This window comes from Arachis ipaensis, chromosome B09 (assembly GCF_000816755.2).
Source record: "Arachis ipaensis cultivar K30076 chromosome B09, Araip1.1, whole genome shotgun sequence".
NCBI lineage: Eukaryota > Viridiplantae > Streptophyta > Magnoliopsida > Fabales > Fabaceae > Arachis > Arachis ipaensis.
Genome location: NC_029793.2, coordinates 129,108,359 through 129,127,526, shown reverse-complemented (window position 1 = coordinate 129,127,526; position 19,168 = coordinate 129,108,359). Strand labels below are relative to the sequence as shown.

The following is a 19,168-nucleotide window of genomic DNA, read 5'->3' as shown; positions in this document are numbered from 1 at the left end:
TGATATTGTTAGGACCTTTTCTTCCTCAGAGATCGATGGGCTTTGTAGTGTTTCCTGGATGAGGCTTCTGTTATTGCCCCTGGTTTGGTGCTGGCTAGTTTTGAGAGTGCATCCGCCCGAGCATTCTGCTCCTGAGGTATATGTTGGACCTCATATTCCCCGAATTGTCCGAGCTATTCTCTGGTTCTGTCCAGATATTTCTTCATGGTAGGATCCTTAGCTTGGTAGCTTCCTTCTATTTGTGAGGTAATTACTTGTGAATCGCTGAAGATGGTGAGCTTTTGAACTCCTACCTCATTAGCCAGCCTTAAACCAGCCAATAATGCCTCGTATTCAGCTTGATTATTTGAAGCAGGGAATTCGAACTTTAGTGAGAGTTCGATTTGGGTTCCCTAATCGCTTTCTATTATCACACCTGCGCCACTCCCGGTTTTGTTTAAAGAGTTGTCCACGTAGAGATTCCATTTTGTGGGGGTTCCTGGGGTATTAGTGTACTCGGTAATGAAGTCGGCCAGATACTGTGATTTGATGGCTGTCTGAGCTTCGTATTGAAGATCGAATTCAGACAACTCGACTGCCCACTGCAGGATTCTTCCAGCTAAGTCTGTCTTCTGTAAGACGCCTTTTATGGGCTGGTTGGTCCAAACCTTGATAGTGTGAGCTTGAAAGTACGGACGGAGTTGTCGAGAAGTGAGTATGAGGGCGTAGGCAAATTTTTCTATCTTTTGATAGTTCAGTTCAGCCCCTTGTAAAGCTTTGCTGATGAAGTAAATGGGTTATTGCCCACTTTCATTTTCTCTGACTAGTGCTGAGGCTATTGTCCGATTTTCTACTGCGAGGTATAATATGAGTGCTTCTCCCTCCCGTGGTCGGGTAAGAATGGGTGGTTGCCCCAAGAATTTTTTGAAATCTTGGAAGGCTTACTCGCACTCTACGGTCCATTCAAACCTCCTTCCTTTTCTTAATGTGGCGTTAAAATGGAGAGATCTTATGGCTGACCTGGCTAGAAATCTGGATAGGGCTGCCAGTCTTCCGTTGAGCTGTTGTACCTCTTTAACACAGGTCGGACTTTTCATGTCGAGTATGGCCCGACATTTATCTGGGTTCGCCTCAATTTCTCTTTGCGTTAGCATGAAGCCCAAGAATTTGCCAGCTTCCACCGCAAAGGTGCATTTTGCGGGATTAAGTCGCATACCATGCTTTCTGATGGTGTCGAATACTTTGGAGAGGTCGGGCAACAAGGATTTCTCACTTTGTATTTTTACCAGCATATCGTCTACGTAAACCTCCATTAATTTTCCAATGTGGTCTATAAAGACTTTGTTCATCAATCTTTGGTAGGTAGCTCCCGCATTTTTGAGCCCAAATGGCATGATGATATAGCAGTAATTTACTTTTGGGGTTAGGAACGAGGCCTTTTCTTGGTCGGGTGGATACATCGGCATTTGATTGTATCCTGAATAAGCGTCCATGAAGGAGAGGTACTTGTATCCAGAAGATGCATCCACTAGAGTGTCTATACTTGGGAGTGGGTAGGGATCTTTTGGGCAGGCTTTATTGAGATCAGTGTAGTCAGTGCACATCCGCCATTTTCCATTTGACTTTTTTACCAAGACAACGTTGGCTAGCCATCGTGGGTATTTGACCTCCCTTATGAATCCTGCCTTCAGTAAGGCTTGTACCTGCTCTTCTACAGCTTGGGACTTTTCCAGTCTGAGCTTCCTACGCTTCTGCTGTATTGGTCGAGATCCTGGGTATACCGCCAGTTTGTGGCACATTAGTTTAGGATCTATGCCCGGCATGTCTGCGGCCTTCCATGCAAAGAGGTCGACATTATCCTTTAGGAACTGTATCAAAGACCCCTTTAAGTCTCCCTTTAAGGTTGCCCCGACATTTGTTGTCTTATCCTGGACATCGCTGATTTGGACTTCCCAGTCTCGCCTTGAGGTTGTGGATGAAGTTCCTCGCGAGCTCGAACTCTCCCGAGTTCGATAGTGTTGATTTTCTCTCTTTTAGGGTTGCCTTTAAGGTTCCGACTTTCATTGTAACAGCATTGCGCAATTTTTTGGTCTCCTTTTATCGTGGCGATCCCTTCCAAAGTTGGGAACTTCATGCACAGATGTGGAGTCGAGACCACTGCGGTGAGCTAGTTCAGTGTTGTCCGACCTATTAGGGCATTGTAAGCTGAGCTCACGTCGACTACGATGTAGTCTATGTTTACGATGTAGTCCAAGTGGTTGGATTGGAGTATCTCCCAGTCCGAACAAGCTATTCGGATATGCTCTGAGCTCTTTATCTTGCAAACCGAGTTTGTCGAAGGCGGATTTGAACAAGATATCCGCGGAGCTTCCTTAGTCTACTAGTGTTCTATGGAGATTAGCATTGGCCAATATGATGGTAATGACCATGGGATCATCATGTCCCGGGATAATGCCCGTCACATCTTCTTGGGTAAAGGTAATAGTGGGGAGGTCGGATGACCTCTCTCCTTCCCCTACATGATATACCTCTTTAAGGTGTCTTTTGCGAGATGATTTAGAGATCCATCCTCCTGCGAATCCTCCATTTATCATATGAACATGTCTCTCAGGAGTGTGGGGTGGTCGTTCAGCCCATCCGACCTCTTCGTCCCTTCTTCTCTTTCTTGGTTCACCTGCTTTGTTGGCTAAGTATCGATCTAGTCGCCCTTCTCTTGCCAATTTCTCTATGACATTTTTTAAGTCGAAGCATTCGTTAGTAGGATGTCCGTAAATTCGGTGGTATTCACAGTACTCTGTCCGACTTCTCCCTCCTCTTTTGCTTTTGATTGGACGGGTGGTGGGATCTTCTCAGTGTTGCATATTTCTCGGTAAACATCCACCAGAGACACCCGAAGAGGGGTGTAATTGTGGTATTTTTTAGGCTTCTCTCCAGGTTGATCTTCTTTTTTCTTGGACTCTTTATCCTTGTCTCGAGAGGGGTAGGTGAATCTAGGTTTTGAAGTTTCTCCTAATCGAGAATTCTCCTCCGTGTTAATATACTTTTCTACCCATTCTTGTACCTCGTTCAGAGATATTGGATGCTTTTTTGATATGGAGTGGCTAAAAGGTCCCTCTCGCAGGCCATTGATGAGACCCATGATAGCTGCTTCTGTGGGCAGAGTTTGTATGTCCAGACACGCTTTGTTAAATCTTTCCATGTAGTTGCGAAGACTCTCCCGATCTCCTTGCTTGATCCCTAATAGGCTCGGGACGTGTTTGGCTTTGTCCTTCTGGATGGAGAATCTGGCAAGGAATTTTTTGGCTAAGTCATCAAAACTTATGATGGATCTCGGTGGCAAGCTGTCGAACCACTTTATTGCTATCTTAGTTAAAGTGGTCGGAAAAGCTTTACAGCGGATTGCATCTGAGGCATCTGTGAGGTACATCCTGCTTCTGAAATTACTGAGATGATGGCTTGGATCCGATGTGCATCCAGGATTTTTGTATTTGGCGAATGCTTATCTTCGTTTGGTTGAGATGTATCTTTCGGTGTGAAGTCCGCGTTCTTATGCGGCGTTCTGTTTTCCAAATCAGAGTTGTGGTCGTTGTCAAGGTTATCCGCCATGATGATGGAATGACTTCCAGGTTCCCCGGCAACGGCGCCAATGTTCCGAGGGTTACCTGAAACTGAAGGTCGATTTCGGATGAGATATGCTGTGGTGGTCGGAGCGGTCGCGTCCGACTTGTTGAGCCTGGTGGTGCTACTGATTCTTGTTCACCGGAGGGTGGTGGTACCTGCAAGAGACTCCGATGCTTAAGTTAGCATAGGTTTTTAGCAGGTATCTTGTGTAGAATCAGAGTATGAGTTATACCTGAGTGCTCCAGTGTATTTATAGTAGCAGGGTGTGACCTTTTTATGAGATAAGTTAGTTATCTTATCTTATCTTTGGGTGAAGTCATCTTATCTTTAAGGGGAACCGCCTTTATCTTTCTAGGCTTTGATTGCCTTTAGATTGGGTTGTGTTCCTTCGTTTGGGCTTGCTTTGGGCTCCTATGGTGATTTGGCCAAACTCTTTGAGAAGACGTTGGTGTCGACCCAACTTGAAGAGGTCGGTCACTTGTGTCTTTAGTCTGCCCGGGTCACCTAGCTCGATACAGGGTATGAACACTACCATAAGCATTAAGTATAGTATGATTTTCTAATGTATCCAAGCACTTCTTCCTCTTTATAATCGGTAACTACTATATTTTCATACACTTGTAGTTGTAAGAACTTCAATTTGTTTACTTACTAGGCATTAAACTTATGTGAGGGAATCTTAGAACAATGTTTGAATAACTAGAGTTGATTCCGTATCACCCAAAACTACGGATTCAAATTACGGAATTAGTGATATAATTCTCATGTTAGACTACCTATATTATACTCTAAGTACGGCCTTTTTTCCCAATCCTGCAATAATGCGAAATACTTGTGATAAATTACCCTTTGATGCGCACTAAACTTATAATGCTAAACTTCTAATAACTACACAAAAGCTTGGAACAAGTTCAAACCAAACGATGCAGAATGCTGAAACAATACTTATTTACTTTCGAGTTACATGATGAAACATTTAAAAAAGCTCAACCATCTTCATTCGTTCAAATAATTATATTATAGGGTCCACAAAATTTGACAAAACATACAACTATGAATAATGTAAGCTATGCAACAGACACAGTGAAAATTCTAAAATAAAATTAGAGCAGAGGTATATAATAAAATTTTGGCAACATTACCATACTTAAATCTAACACCGTATCACTAATATAGAGAAACAAAACTTTTGGCAGCCTCGAGTAATGCCGAGAAACTTCTCTAACAACCAGCATAAAACAATTTCCCCTGCTAAGAAAAAATGAAGAACCAACTTATAGGATCAGAATAAATGTATGTGCAAGGGAAAACTAACTAGTGATGAAATTTTGGCTTGTCAGCATTCAACAGCTACAAGAGCTTGCATGTAATGAAATCTAATGTATGTATAAAATAAAATTAACTACAGAAGTAACTTTGGCATGACAACAGTCAACAGCTACAGAAGCATGCAATGAAATCTAAGGTTTGTGGAGACTTAGTAGACTTAGTAAAGCAAGATGCATAAAGAATAAGACGTAAAGGCAAAAAACATTACCTTTTTCAGCGCCTATCGGTTTTTCCAGTGGAGCGCTTTCCAGAAAACAAGTGCTTTGGCTTAAGAGTTGGTATGACTCTATCAACTTCTCCTCATCGAGCTTGCTTGTTTCTCTTCTTGACAGATTTCGTTGCAAGTTTAATCGCCTTGATCTTTTGTGCAGAGTCCTTTAAGCCCTCTCCAGGCACAACTTCATGTGGTGGGCGAGGTACAGACCTGGATCGTGAACGTGACCTACTCAGATGCTGCTTCTTGCCGGGTGTATCACCATCAACATCTATACTCTCTCTACCATCAGGTGATCTGTCCCTCTTCCAACCTCTCCTAGAGACAGACCTACTTCGCATTCTCTGGATTGCCAGACTGGGATCAAGCCCCAGAGAAGACAACTGCCTTCCCATTCTCTCAAATGTGAATTTCTTGTCTTTGTCAAATTTCCTAGGAACAGTTGGCCGGCTCTCTGCATTGCTCTTCTTAATCCTATGCTGTTGGATGAGCAAGCTTTTCTTTTTTCTAATCTCAGCTAAAGCTGCTTGCTGTTCTGGAGTCAACTCAGCTCCATCAGTCTCAAACTTGCCTTTTCCTCTTCTGCCTGTCTTATGCCCTTTCTCTTTCTAACTCTTCAACCCTTTGGAGAATATCAGGATCAATGAAGTCATACACATTGTGACCATCCAAAATTTCTGGCAGTATATCTTCTTTCCATTCATCATTAGCCAAAATGTAATGCTTCCTCAAGTTCATTGAGTATACACCTGCTCCACCATTCGCATTCCCCAGATCCTTCTCGGTTTTTCTCTTTTCCTTTTCAGCTGCTTCTTTCGCTTTAGCTTCCAAAACAGCCTGAGGAATGCATGGTGGCCTTTACCTCCTGGTAAAGCACCCCCAATTGCAAGATACTCAGAACCCACACTTTTCTTGTTCCGGCATCGTATAGTTGCTTCATCATATAATCATCAATTAACCAACAATAACATTATATAACGGTAAAGATGCATGTTAGAATTGATGACAAATTAATTACCTTAGCTACGGAGCTTCCCAGCGGAAGAGAGTTCCGTGATGACAACGAAGTGGGGCTGCGGGAGCTGCGGTGACTGCGGGGGCTCCGGTAGTTGCGGTGGCTGCGGGGGGCTGGGGTGCTAGATTTCTTTGTTCTCTTTTCACTTTTTAGTTTTCGAGAGGAGAGGAGTCAGGAGTGGGATTGGACTGCATTGGGGATTTAGGATTTTAGGGTTCATGATAAACAAAGTAATTTTTTAGTGTATATGAATAATGAAATGTATTTTGGTTTTAATTTTTAAATTGATTTAGATTTAAAATTATAAAAGTAAAATTAATTGAATTTTAATTAAATTAAAGAATTAGGGTTGTTTTTGTTCAATATAAAAAAAAAAGATATTTAAGTCTTTTTATGAAAATATTTATCGTCGTACCGAAGCAAACACTAAACATAAATATATTATTTTATTATCATATTCAATCTAACCCTTGTTAAAATCCTATTAAACCTATAAATTTTTGAAGATCTAATTATACGAGTTCGGTGAACCTTATTACTATATATAGTGCTATATGAAAAATGTTAGAACCAAATTTTTAGTGAAAAAATGAAAAATTGACTAGTCAGAACACAAATATAAAATAAATGTAAAAAAAAATAATTACCTAAAAAAAATAATTACCTAATATTTTCTCGTCTATATCAACATAAGCTCATTTTATTTAAATTTTCAACCATCATAGCCATCTATATAAGTTGTTCATAGTGATAAAAATACTTATATATGACATTTATATCCATCAAGATCCACACGCCATAATATGACATGATCTTTAATTATTTGAAAACATATACTAGCTAGGACTAGGATTAATTGGACCAAATCATGCATATCTTGCAATATTCATTGTGCTGCTTGTAGTTGTCTCCAAATTGGAAGTGAAAGACCATAAGTAAATATCATGCGCCTCTACACCACCGCCTGTTGTGGTGGCGGATAACCCAACCCTAACCTTCTCCGGCAGCACAGCTTTCAAATCAACCACTTGGGAAACAGTAGTAATCCTACCGTTTTTGTTAGTAACGAAAATACTCAAGGTCTTAAACAAAGAATCATATATTATACTCACTCTAACTAACGATCCACTAACGCGATTCCATTTGACAGTCTTCAACGAAATCAAAGAGTTGACATCATCAATTCCAACATGTGCTGAATCTGGATCCCATTCGTTGGTGTAAGTGTCAAACTCTACACCAACGAATTGGTTAAAAGCGTTGCTGCCATTAACAACACCGAGGAATCTACCACTCGAGTCTCGAGTTGTTGGGAAGTTCGGTGTCTCGTGGCGCAAGAAAGAACGTTGGAATATATTAGGACCAATTGATATTTATTAGACTTATTTAGCATATCTGGATATTTATTATAGGATATTACATTTTTATTTTTTCGATTCCTTTAACATCTATAAATACTCTTTTATATTGTATCAATTTACACAACTTGAATATACACAATCATTTTCTCTACTGCTCTTTTACCCTTTCTAAGATAGTATCAGAGCCATGATATTCTTCTTGAAAAGGATATGTTGTTTTTCTTTTGGTGAAATCACCGTATTTTTTTCACTTTTTCTCTATTCCATTTTCCTTGTATTTTGTCATTTCTTTGATACTTTTTCACTTTACCAACTAGCTTATTCTCTTCGTCTTGTGTCTTTCCGAGTCGAATGATCAAATATTATTGTCATCCGCTACTTATCTATTCTCGTGGAGAAATCATATAGTTTTTGCTCTCTTTCGGCAATTCCGTCTGTGTTTCTTCGTGGCAGTTCCATCTGCGTTCCATCGTGGCAGTTTCGTTTGCGTTTCGTCTACGTTTTTTGTGGCAGTTCTGTTTACATTTCCTTGTGGCAGTTCTGTCTGTATTTTTTTGTGGCAGTTCTGTCTACGCTTCCTTCCAGTAGTTCTGTTTGTGCTTCTTTTCGACAGTTCCGTTTGCACCTGTTCCGTCAGTTTATGCAGTTTTCTTTCTCTCTTTATTTCGTTGTTTTAAATAAGTTTCAAACTTAAATTATCACTTGAGTTTGAGAAAGATGTTAGAATATATTAAGATCAATTAACATTCATTAGAATTATTTAGCATATCTGAATATTTATTATTATAAGATAATATATTATGTCTTTATTATTTCGATTCTTTTATTCCCTATAAATACCATTTTATATTATATTATTTTACACAACTTAAATATACATAATCTTTTTCTCTACCGCTCTCTTACCCTTTCTAACAAAGAAGATGATCTCATCAGCCGGGTTGTAATCACCTTCGGCATCTTCAACAACAAAGGAAAAAGAAGTGACAAAACTAGCATTGTTGCCAATGGCTTTCTCCCAAATAGTCACCGGCGTAGCATACAAAACACGACCGGTGTTTGAAACAGGGTTTTCACTACTTGTTAAAGCCAAAACCCCGTCTCCTAGAATCTTGGAATTGCCTTGGAGAGTTATGCTAGGGCTGTTTTTGGAGAACTTGGTGAAGTTGAAGGAAATTACTTTTGCTGCGTTCACCTTGTTATTACTTGCAAAGGAAGAGAAAGCAAATTACTAGAACAACACAAAATGGTTTTGGGTTTGGATGATTTGAGCAAGAGATAGCCATGGCCTAGGAGATTTTTTTTTTCCTTATTAAATACTTTCAATGAATGATGATAATAACACTAGCTATCACATTGTTATACAGTAACTGGGGAGTGGCATTGTGGGGTTCTGAATTTTGTTTTGAGTTGATGTTTTGGTGCAAAAATAATTGAATGGTGCAATGAAAGAAAGCATGTGTTAATAAGAAATAAATAAAGTTGAAAGAAAGGACGAACAGCTGGCTATATTAATATTCGTAGTACATTACTACATTTTATTTTAGGGCAGTACCTATGCTTATTTTTTTTTAGCACGTGCTGAAGAGACGTGGCTACATGATTAAGTATCCGCACCTTAGCACTGCCCTTTTCTTTATGCTACAGACATTCTGATCATAAAACTATACAATTAGTGTTCATTGTATGTCTAAATTATTATTATTATTATTATTATTATTATTATTTGCAAACTAATTAATGATAAATCAACGAGTTATAATTCAAATGACATAATCTTTCTATATCCACTTAAGAAATCACAAATTTAAATCTTCTTTTTTTTTTTACTTGTTATCTTTTCTCTTTTTTTTCTTTGTGCTCACTGGATGTTCAGCCTGAGATTTCCGTCTAACATGAGTTTGCCATTTATTATCTTGTACACTGTCTCCTTAGGTTATTTTAGCAAATTCGAATCTTCTTTTTTCTCTCGTTATCTTTTCTCTTTTTTTCCTTTGTGTTCACTGAATGTTCAGTCTGGGATTTTCGTCCAACATGAGCTCGTTGTTTATTATCTTGTATGTTGCCTCTTTAGGTTATTTTAGTAGGTATGTAAATAATTATTTTAATTCCTATGAGTCAGGTGATCATTTTAGTAGGTACGTGAATGATTATTTTAATTCTTATGTGGATGATTATTTGATTGGAATGTATTTAGTTAGATGTAATTAAAATATATTGGATGTTCAATTTATTATGTATGCGGATGATTATTTTTATCCTTAAGTAATAATGAGGGTCCTTGTTGACGAACCAGCGGTAGTGAAGAGGATCCGATGGCGACGATGGGACTGGTTGGCGACCAAGCGACAATGTGAAGAAGCAAGAAGGCGACGATGATGTCCGGTGAAAGAGAGAGAGAGTGATGCTGACGAAAGGAGCGTGAAGAAGTTAGGAGACGACAATGATGTCCGGTGAGGGAGAGAGTGATACTAACAAAAAGGAGTTGCTGGTTGATGAAGTTACAGAAGATTTGGAAAAAATCTGATGCTTTAATAAATTAGGATATAATGAATAATTAAATTTTTTGAATTATTAAATAAAATTTTTTGGTTAAGTAATTTGAGTGAAGTATTTTTTTTTTATTTTATTGAACCAAAATTTCAACCCGTTTACTTGTTTCTACTTAGCGGAGCAGGTAAAAATATTATATTCACTAGTGACTCACTCCTCTCGCAGTGCGGGGTTTGTTATTTCGTTTCTTCAATTCACGACCTCATCACCGGGAGATTTATTAGCATTTTAGTATGTAAAATAAATAAATAAAAAAGTGCTAAAATTTCCAGAAACGATATTGATTAAAGTTCAGATTCACATATCATAATAAGGGTAATGCTAGGTAGACAAAAAAATACAGCCAGAATTTGTCTTATTTAGCATTCATTAATTGTCGCAACAATTAATAAATGCTAAATAAGGTAAGTTATCGCTGTTTTTGGCTAATTTTCTTTGGTTACCAAACATTTCCGTCGTAATAATATAAGGCAAGTCCGGAGACAACATAAACGCACAATAGTAAAAATTCACGTGAAGATATAGCCAGAGTTATTTTAAGGCGAATGCAATTCTGGCCATCTTCATGGAAAGTTTCACCGTACGTATATCGATCTATGCATGCGTACGTGGCAAACACGGATCAAGGCTGTTTGTTTGCGTATAGTCTCCGGTGGCGCCTGAGAAGCCAACCTTAACCCATTCCGGAAGAACAGTGGTCAAGTCAATTGAATGAGACAATTTAATGATCTCTCCAGAAGTATAGTAAGCAGAAACCGTCAGTTTCTTGGTGTAAGGATTATACTCAACCCTCACCTTCTCCGTCACTCCGTTTCTCCAGTATTTCCACTCCGTCGTTGCCTCCGAAACAATGGAGTTAACGTCGATTCCGATGTGTTTGTAATCTGGATCCTGGTAGCCGTGGTTGGTGAAGGTGTCGAATTCAACGGCAACGATGTTGTTAGTGCGGATCTCGCCGGGGGGGCCGGGGAAGAGGCCGAGGAGGGAGCCGTGGGAGTCGGGAGGGAGGGTAGCGTCATGAGGAGCAATGAAGAAGGCGAGGCCGTCGGCCGGAGGTGTGTTGTAGGGGGCTTTGATTAGGAACTTGAAAACGGTGGTGAGGTTGGCAACCTCGCCGGTGGTTTTGTCCCAGAGGCGGATGGGGGTGGCGTAGGAGAGGCGGCCGACGCTTTGAGGAAGGGGGTTGCCGTTAGCGGGGTTGATCTTGGTGAGTTGGACCTCTTTGTTGCTTGAGAGGCTGGCATCACCTTCGAGCTCGATCTCGTAATCATTCTCGAAATTCTCGAAGGTGACGGCGATCTCGTTTGTTGAGTTAACGGTTTGGATCATGATGATGATGATGATGAGTGGTATGGTTAAGATAGCAAGAAGTGGAATGGGTTTGTTTGGGATACCCATGGCGATGGTGTTGATAAGTGACCGAGTGATATTATTGTTATCAACTTATGATGCTATGGTGTATATCTACTACCATCTTAGGGGTTTATATAGGCGGAACCTAATACTAAAAACGCCAGTTCTCTGGTGGCTTGCTCTTTCGGTGACTAAGGGTCACTTGACCAACCAGTATCTTCTTGATTAGGCAAGAGAACCGACACTAATCAAAGTTGTTGTTAGTTCAAAAAAAAAATATAGGCAGACAATAAAAATACTAAATAATGTGAACAATGGATATATCGGATGTTCATTTTACTAGGTGTGCAGATAGTTATTCTAATATTAAGATTTAGGTGTATAATTTGGAGATGTAGTGTGTTTTGATTTGATTCGTGGTTGTTTATATTGTTCAAGAAAGTTATTGGTTACCTAATATTTTCAAAAAAAAAAAATGATTTTGCTAGACACAATGAATTTTGTAAGGGGAGTGCTAGGGGAACAATGAAATTTTTGAACAACATGAATAACCACCAATCAAATGAAAATATATTACACCTTAATTTAATGCTAATAATCAAATTTACTCTTTTAACCTTATTAATTCACATTGTTTACACATTGTTCAAAAATCTTGTTAGTTACCTATACTTTTCCATTTTGTAAACAATAGATTCTAGAATTATCTCAATAAAATAAAAAAATACTTCATTCTCAAATTACTTTCTAAATCCTAACATTAGGATAATTATCCGCACACATAATGAATTGAACATATAACTATAATTAACTATGCATAAGTAAATCAAATAAAAAAGAATAATCATCCAATTAAGAATAATCAATATAATTGTTACGGATCCGACCCACGGATCTTACGCCTGGAATGGTCTCCGAACCCGGTTACCCAGGTCCGACCCGCTTCGTCCTTCTAGAAGGCCCGGAATAGGCCCTCTAGAGCTCCTAATCAACTTTCGAATTCAAACGTCTCACTTATCTTAGCCAAACAAGATAAGATAAGATAGCTACCATCACCTATAAATAGAGGACCCAGGTCCCTCCAAGTATTCATTCATTCCTCACACCTTATACCTCTTAGATCCATTCTGACTTGAGCGTCGGAGTGTCTTTGCAGGTACCCACCCCATTGCTCCAGTCAGATAATCTGGCATCCGCCTCGACCCGCAAGTTCCCGATCTATCTCTCAACCCCTACCGGAGACATCCAGTAAATTGGCGCCGTCTGTGGGGACTTTGTAACGTTGTGGTGGCATGGCGGATAACCCAAAAGAGCAATCCTCAAACTTACTCACTTGATTTCTTGTTGTAACTGAGAGCAAAAAGGAATAATGTTTTCTTAACTTGCATCACCTTTGCAGTGATAACACACCTTCGCCCTACTCCAACGGCGAAATCCCAAAGGAACAATGTTTCTTCGACTTGCAATCACCTTCTTAGTGATAACACTCTTTATGCACCTTTGCCCTACTCCAACGGTGAAATTTCAAATCTTCCGAGCCCAAAGTCTCGCCTCCCTTTAGTGGGACACCTCCACCTCATGGACCCTATCATTCACCACTCCCTCATCCGTCTCTCCATGGCCCCATCTTCTCCCTCTACTTCGGCTCCATGCCCACCGAGGTTGCTTCTTCTTTTGAACTCTTCAAGCTCTTCCTCCAAACCTACGAGGTCACCTCCTTCAACACTAGGTTCCAAACCTCTGCCATCCGCCGCCTCACCTATGACAACTCTGTCGCCATGATCCCCCTTCGAACCTTACTGAAAATTCATAAGGAAGCTCATCATGAACGACCTCTTTAAATGCTACCACCGTGGCCAAGCTCAGACATCTCAGGAGCCAAAAGATTAAGAAAGTTCTCAAGATTCTTGCACAGATGCGGAGGACAGCCAAATCGTGGCGGCATGACGGAGAACCTCGAGGAGCAATCCTCCACCCAACACCCCAACTCAAACCCACAAAGCCCAACTCCCAAACTCCAAGATAACACTCTTCCCACCCACGGGAGGATAATAAGCGCGGCACATCGCCAACCATCCCCAACCCAGCAACAACCAAGAGAGGACAACCGTCCTCCCACTGAAGCCCGGCCATCCGACGGCCTGGGAGAGAAGGCGGTCCAGATAATCCAAGAGCTGTGCCTCAAGGTGCAAAACCTCAAAGGCCGAGTTACACCCAAAGAACGGTACCACCCGGAGCATACAAGCCAAGCGACCTCCAGGACCTGATCTCATCGCGATACCAGGAACACCAGGCCCCCTGAGCAACGACACTGCAAATAGAACGATCGCAGCGTTTCCCTAGACCCGAAACACCGACGCGGAGAAGACGACCGACGACACCATCGGGAGGCCAAACGAGCAGAAAACTTTCACGTGATAATGAAAGCCATCCCGTTCACAGAAAAATCCTTGAAAGCCAAACTCCTGAAGGACTTCAACAAGCCTACTGACATGAAATACGACGGGACTAACGATCCCCGGGAACACCTAACGGCCTTCAAGGCCAGGATGAACCTGGAAGGAGCCGCCGACATGATCCGGTGTAAGGCCTTCTCGATAACTTTAGCCGGCCCTGCGATCAAATGGTTCAACGCCCTCCCAAACGGGTCCATAGTCAGCTTCCACGATATCACCAGAAAGTTCATAGCCCAGAATCACCCAAAGGCAAGATGAATCTACGAAAAAATACCTAGACAGATTCAACGACGAATGAATGACAGTCGACGGACTTAAGGACTCAGTCGCGAGCCTCTGCCTGACCAATGGGCTTATGAATGAGGACTTCTGAAAGTATCTCACCGCGAAGCCAGTCTGGACTATGCACGAGATTCAGAGTGTCGCTAAGAATTACATAAACGACGAAGAAGTGAGCCAAGTCGTGGCGGCCAATAAACGGCAGAAAGGCAGTACGGCACCTCGCCAAAACCCCCCACCAAGAGAAAACCAAAAGGAACATTCCAAACCGACAAATTCTCAAATTACACCCTCTTGTTAGCTCCCATCACCGAGATCTACCACCAAATAGCTGACCGAGGCGTCCTTCCGAAGGCCCGGCCACTTAAAGAAAGAACGGGCGGCAACAAGAGTTTATATTGCGACTACCACCGAGGATACGGGCACAGAACACAGCACTGCATCGACTTAAAAGACGCTCTGGAGCAAGCCATACGAGACGGCAAGCTCTCCGAGTTCGCCAAGATCATTAGGGAGTCGAAGCACACAAAAAGAGACAGATCACCAAAGAGGGAAGGACGCAACCCAAGGACACAAAGACAAGCCCCCTGGGAAAGTCCGGAAACAGACCCGACCATAGTCGTCAACGTCATAACAAGCAAGGATAAGCCGGAAAAGTCGAAATCGGCATTAAAAAGGGACCTCAAGGTCCTGGCAGTCAGAAACCAAACCCCGACAATCATCACCAATAATGCGATAACATTCTCCCCCGAGGACTGCCAATACGGCACCTCGACGAAAGATGCCCCCTTCGTTATCTCTGCAAAGATAGGAATCGGGCTGGTCAGAAGAATACTGCTCGACACAGGAGCAGATTCCAACATCCTCTTCAAAGGAGCTTTCGACAAACTCGGGCTCCAAAACGAAAACCTACAAACCCACCATAATGGGGTAACCGGGCTCGGGGATAACTTCCTTCACCCGGACAGCACCATCACTCTTCCCCTCACCATCGGAGCCGGGAACCAAAGAAAGACCATCCTCTCCGAATTTGTCATCCTCAAGAACTCCACCACCTACAAACATCATCCTCGGGAAAAAGACCATTAACAACCTCTCGGCGGTCATCTTCACCAAATTCTTACTCATGAAGTTCGAAGTCGATGACGGCACTATCGGCACAATACACGGAGACTGGGAAGTCGCGGTAGAGTGTGAGAACACCAGCTCGACCCTCCGCAAGAGATCCCGAGATGCGGCAGGCATCTTCCTCGCCGACCTTGATGCACGCCAAGACCAAAGTCTGCGCAGAACCGTGCGAGGAAACGACAAAGAAGCAGAGTGGGACCTTGCAGACAAGGTCAGGAGCATAGCACACCTACGGGAGCTAGCCCTAAAACAAAGAATAAGTCTTAGGTACAATGGTAGTACGGTACGATGAGACTTTGGACCAGGAGACCTCGTCTTACGAAAAAATGATATCGGTCCACACACTCCCGGAGAAGGGATGCTCACGCCCAACTGGGAGGGTCCCTACCAAATCAAGACGGTAATCGAAAAAAGAGCCTACAGGCTCGAAAGACTAGACGGTACCAAGCTTCCAAGATCCTGAAATTCCACCAACTTACGGTGCTACTATATGTAGAAACATCCTTCCAAAGCAACAAGATCGAGGTCGTTTAAGACTATCTCTTTACCCTTTATATTTTGCCTTTTTTACTTGCATTTATTGCTTAAGTCATTTAATCGTATCAAAACGGAAATCCAAATAAGCTAAATAAACAAAGTCTTGAAATCGCCCACTAAGAGGTCTAAAATAAGTTCACAATAACGGCAAAAAAAAAGGCCACATAAAACAAGCATGAGGACGGTCTTCCGACTTGCAGAAAGCCAGACTGAACGAGGCCCAACCATAAATGGAATTCATTTTTTCAAAAGCATTGCCCCGTTCGACGGCTTGAACCAAACACGACTACCCGGGAATCGATCACCTCGAAGTCAATAAAACGGATATCCAAATAACAAAATGGATATCCAAATAAGTAAACGGCTACACTGGAATCGATCACCCTGAGGCCAATAAAACGGATATTCAAATAACAAAACGGATATCCAAATAAGTAAATGGATACATGGGAATCAATTATCCCGAGGCCAACAAAACGGATATCCAAATAATAAAACGGATATCCAAATAAGTGAAAAGGCTACCTGGGAATCGATCACCCAAAAGCCAACAGAACGGATATCCGAATAACAAAACGGATATCCAAATAAGTAAACGGCTACACGGGAATCGATTACCCCAAGGCCAACAAAACGGATATCCAAATAATAAAACGGATATCCAAATAAGTAAACGGCTACACGGGAATCGATTACCCCGAGGCCAACAAAACGAATACCCAAATAATAAAACGGATATCCAAATAAGTGAATGGCTACCTGGGAATCGATCACCCAGAAGCCAACAGAACGAATATCCGAATAATAAAACGGATATCCAAATAAGTAAACGGCTACACGGGAATCGATTACCCCGAGGCCAACAAAATGGATATCCAAATAATAAAACGGATATCCAAATAAGTAAGCGACTACACGGGAATCGATTACCCCGAGGCCAACAAAACGGATATCCAAATAAGTAAACGGCTACACGGGAATCAATTATCCCGAGGCCAACAAAACGGATATCCAAATAATAAAACGGAAACGGCTACACGGGAATCGATTACCCCGAGGCCAATAAAACGGATATCCAAATAATAAAACGGATATCCAAATAAGTGAAAAGGCTACCCGGGAATCGATCACCCAGAAGCCAACAGAACGGATATCCAAATAAGCAAACGGCTACACGGGAATCGATTACCCCGAGGCCAACAAAATGGATACCCAAATAATAAAACGGATATCCAAATAAGTGAACGGCTACCCGGGAATCGATCACCCAGAAGCCAACAGAACGGATATCCGAATAACAAAACGGATATCCAAATAAGTAAATGGCTACACGGGAATCGATTACCCCGAGGCCAACAAAACGGATACCCAAATAATAAAACGGATATCCAAATAAGTGAACAGCTACTCGGGAATCGATCACCCAGAAGCCAACAGAACGGATATCCGAATAACAAAATGGATATCCAAATAAGTAAACGGCTACACGAGAATCGATTACCCCGAGGCCAACGAAACGGATATCCAAATAAGTGAACGGCTACTCGGGAATCGATCACCCCGAAGCCAATAAAACGGATATCCGAATAACAAAACGGATATCCATATAACAAAAATAGTGACTCGTGAATCGATCACCCGCAAAGCCAACAAAACGGAAATCCAAATAAGCTAAATAAACAAAGTCTTGAAATCGGCCCACCAAGAGGCCTAAAATAAGTTCACAATAACGGCCCAAAAAAGGCCACACAAAATAAGCATGAGCTGACGGTCTTCCAACTTGCGGAAAGCCAAACTGACTAACATCCTACCAATAAATGCAGGATGATGTCACGCCCTTTCCAGGCCCCTCACAGTCTCCCAAACTACAGAGAATCAGACTCTCCAATGACTTAGCATTGAGACCAAGAAAGCATACTCTCATGCTCCAGGGGCAACTGTTCCAGACCTGATCTACGACCCTTCTTCGGAATGGTCATCAAACCCGGCATGTGATGAGACGCCCAAACAACGTGCTCCTCGCTTGACCATGAAACGGCGAGGAAAAGGTTCCTCTAGCGATGAGATCGAGCACACTCACTCTCTCGCTCCGGGGACAACTGTTACGGATCCGACCCACGGATATTACGCCCAGAATGGTCCCCGAACCCGGTTACCCGGGTCCGACCCGCTTCGCCCTTCTAGAAGGCCCGGAACCGGCCCTTTAGAGCTCCTAATCAACTTTTGAATTCAAACGTCTCCCTTATCTTAGCCAAACAAGATAAGATAAGATATCTACTATCACCTATAAATAGAGGACCCAAGTCCCTCCAGGTATTCATTCATTCCTCACACCTTATACCTCTTAAATCCATTCTGACTTGAGCGTCGGAGTGTCTTTGCAAGTACCCACCCCTATTGCTCCAGTCAGATAATCCGGCATCCGCCTCGATCCGCAAGTTCCTGATCCATCTCTCAACCCGTACCGGAGACATCCAGTACAATAATCATCTGCATACCTATTGAATTGAATATTCGACATATCTATTATTCACATTATTATTTAATATTTTTATTATCTTTCTATATTTTTCTTAAAAAAAATAAAAATAAAAGGGGCGCTGCTGACCACTTTTTTATTTTTAATATTGGATTAACAATGGTATTTTTTTAAATTGTGATCTACTGTGATATTTTTTTAAAATGTGAGATGATTTAATGTACGGAGTACAAATCGGACCGTCCGATTTCTGTACTCGAACAGTGCGATTTGTGTTGAAAAAATCGGACTGTCCGATTTGTGTACTCCAAATTTTTTTAATTTTTTCAACACAAATCGGTGGGTCCGATTTGTGTACTTCAAACTTTTAAAATTTTTTAAACACAAATCGGACCCGATCCGATTTGTGTACCTCCCATAATTTTAAAAATACCAAAAATTACTACGTTAAGGTATAACACACATTCTACTTTCATATACAAATTTTTTAGCCGCCGCTGACATACGAACGCCAAAAAATATTTTGTGATAAAGATAATATTTTTTCAATAATTATCAAATGTGTGTTCTAAATTTTAATTTAGCAAGTATCACTGTATTGAATTAATAGGTTTAAACCTCATTAATTTATAAAAATATTAGTTTAACAATTTATTATCTCATTAATTTTATATTGTTATTCACTTTTTTATCACTCATACAAAATTCTTAAATAGTAAAATAAAATTATTTTCTTATAAAAAATATAATTAAAATTATGTTTTATATTAAAGTTTTTTATTACTTATATAAAATTTTAAAATATTATAAAACTAAAATATTTTTTAATAAAAAATAAGTTAAATGTTTTTATTTTATTTTTTG

General features: G+C 41.0%; 1 protein-coding gene, 1 long non-coding RNA gene and 1 pseudogene across 2 annotated transcripts; all 3 read right to left on the bottom strand.

The window, feature by feature from the left end:
- LOC110267169 lies at positions 4,769–5,368 on the bottom strand. Its single transcript, XR_002354526.1, has 2 exons — positions 5,138–5,368; positions 4,769–4,851 (listed from the first exon to the last, which is right to left on the bottom strand). It is a non-coding gene; the product is annotated as an uncharacterized LOC110267169 (long non-coding RNA).
- Positions 6,964–8,747, bottom strand: LOC107615983 (annotated as a pseudogene).
- On the bottom strand, positions 10,338–11,542 carry LOC107615984 (lectin CPL). Its single transcript, XM_021110389.1, has one exon. The coding sequence runs from the start codon at positions 11,468–11,470 to the stop codon at positions 10,667–10,669; it is 804 nt and encodes a 267-aa protein (XP_020966048.1). The 5' UTR covers positions 11,471–11,542; the 3' UTR covers positions 10,338–10,666.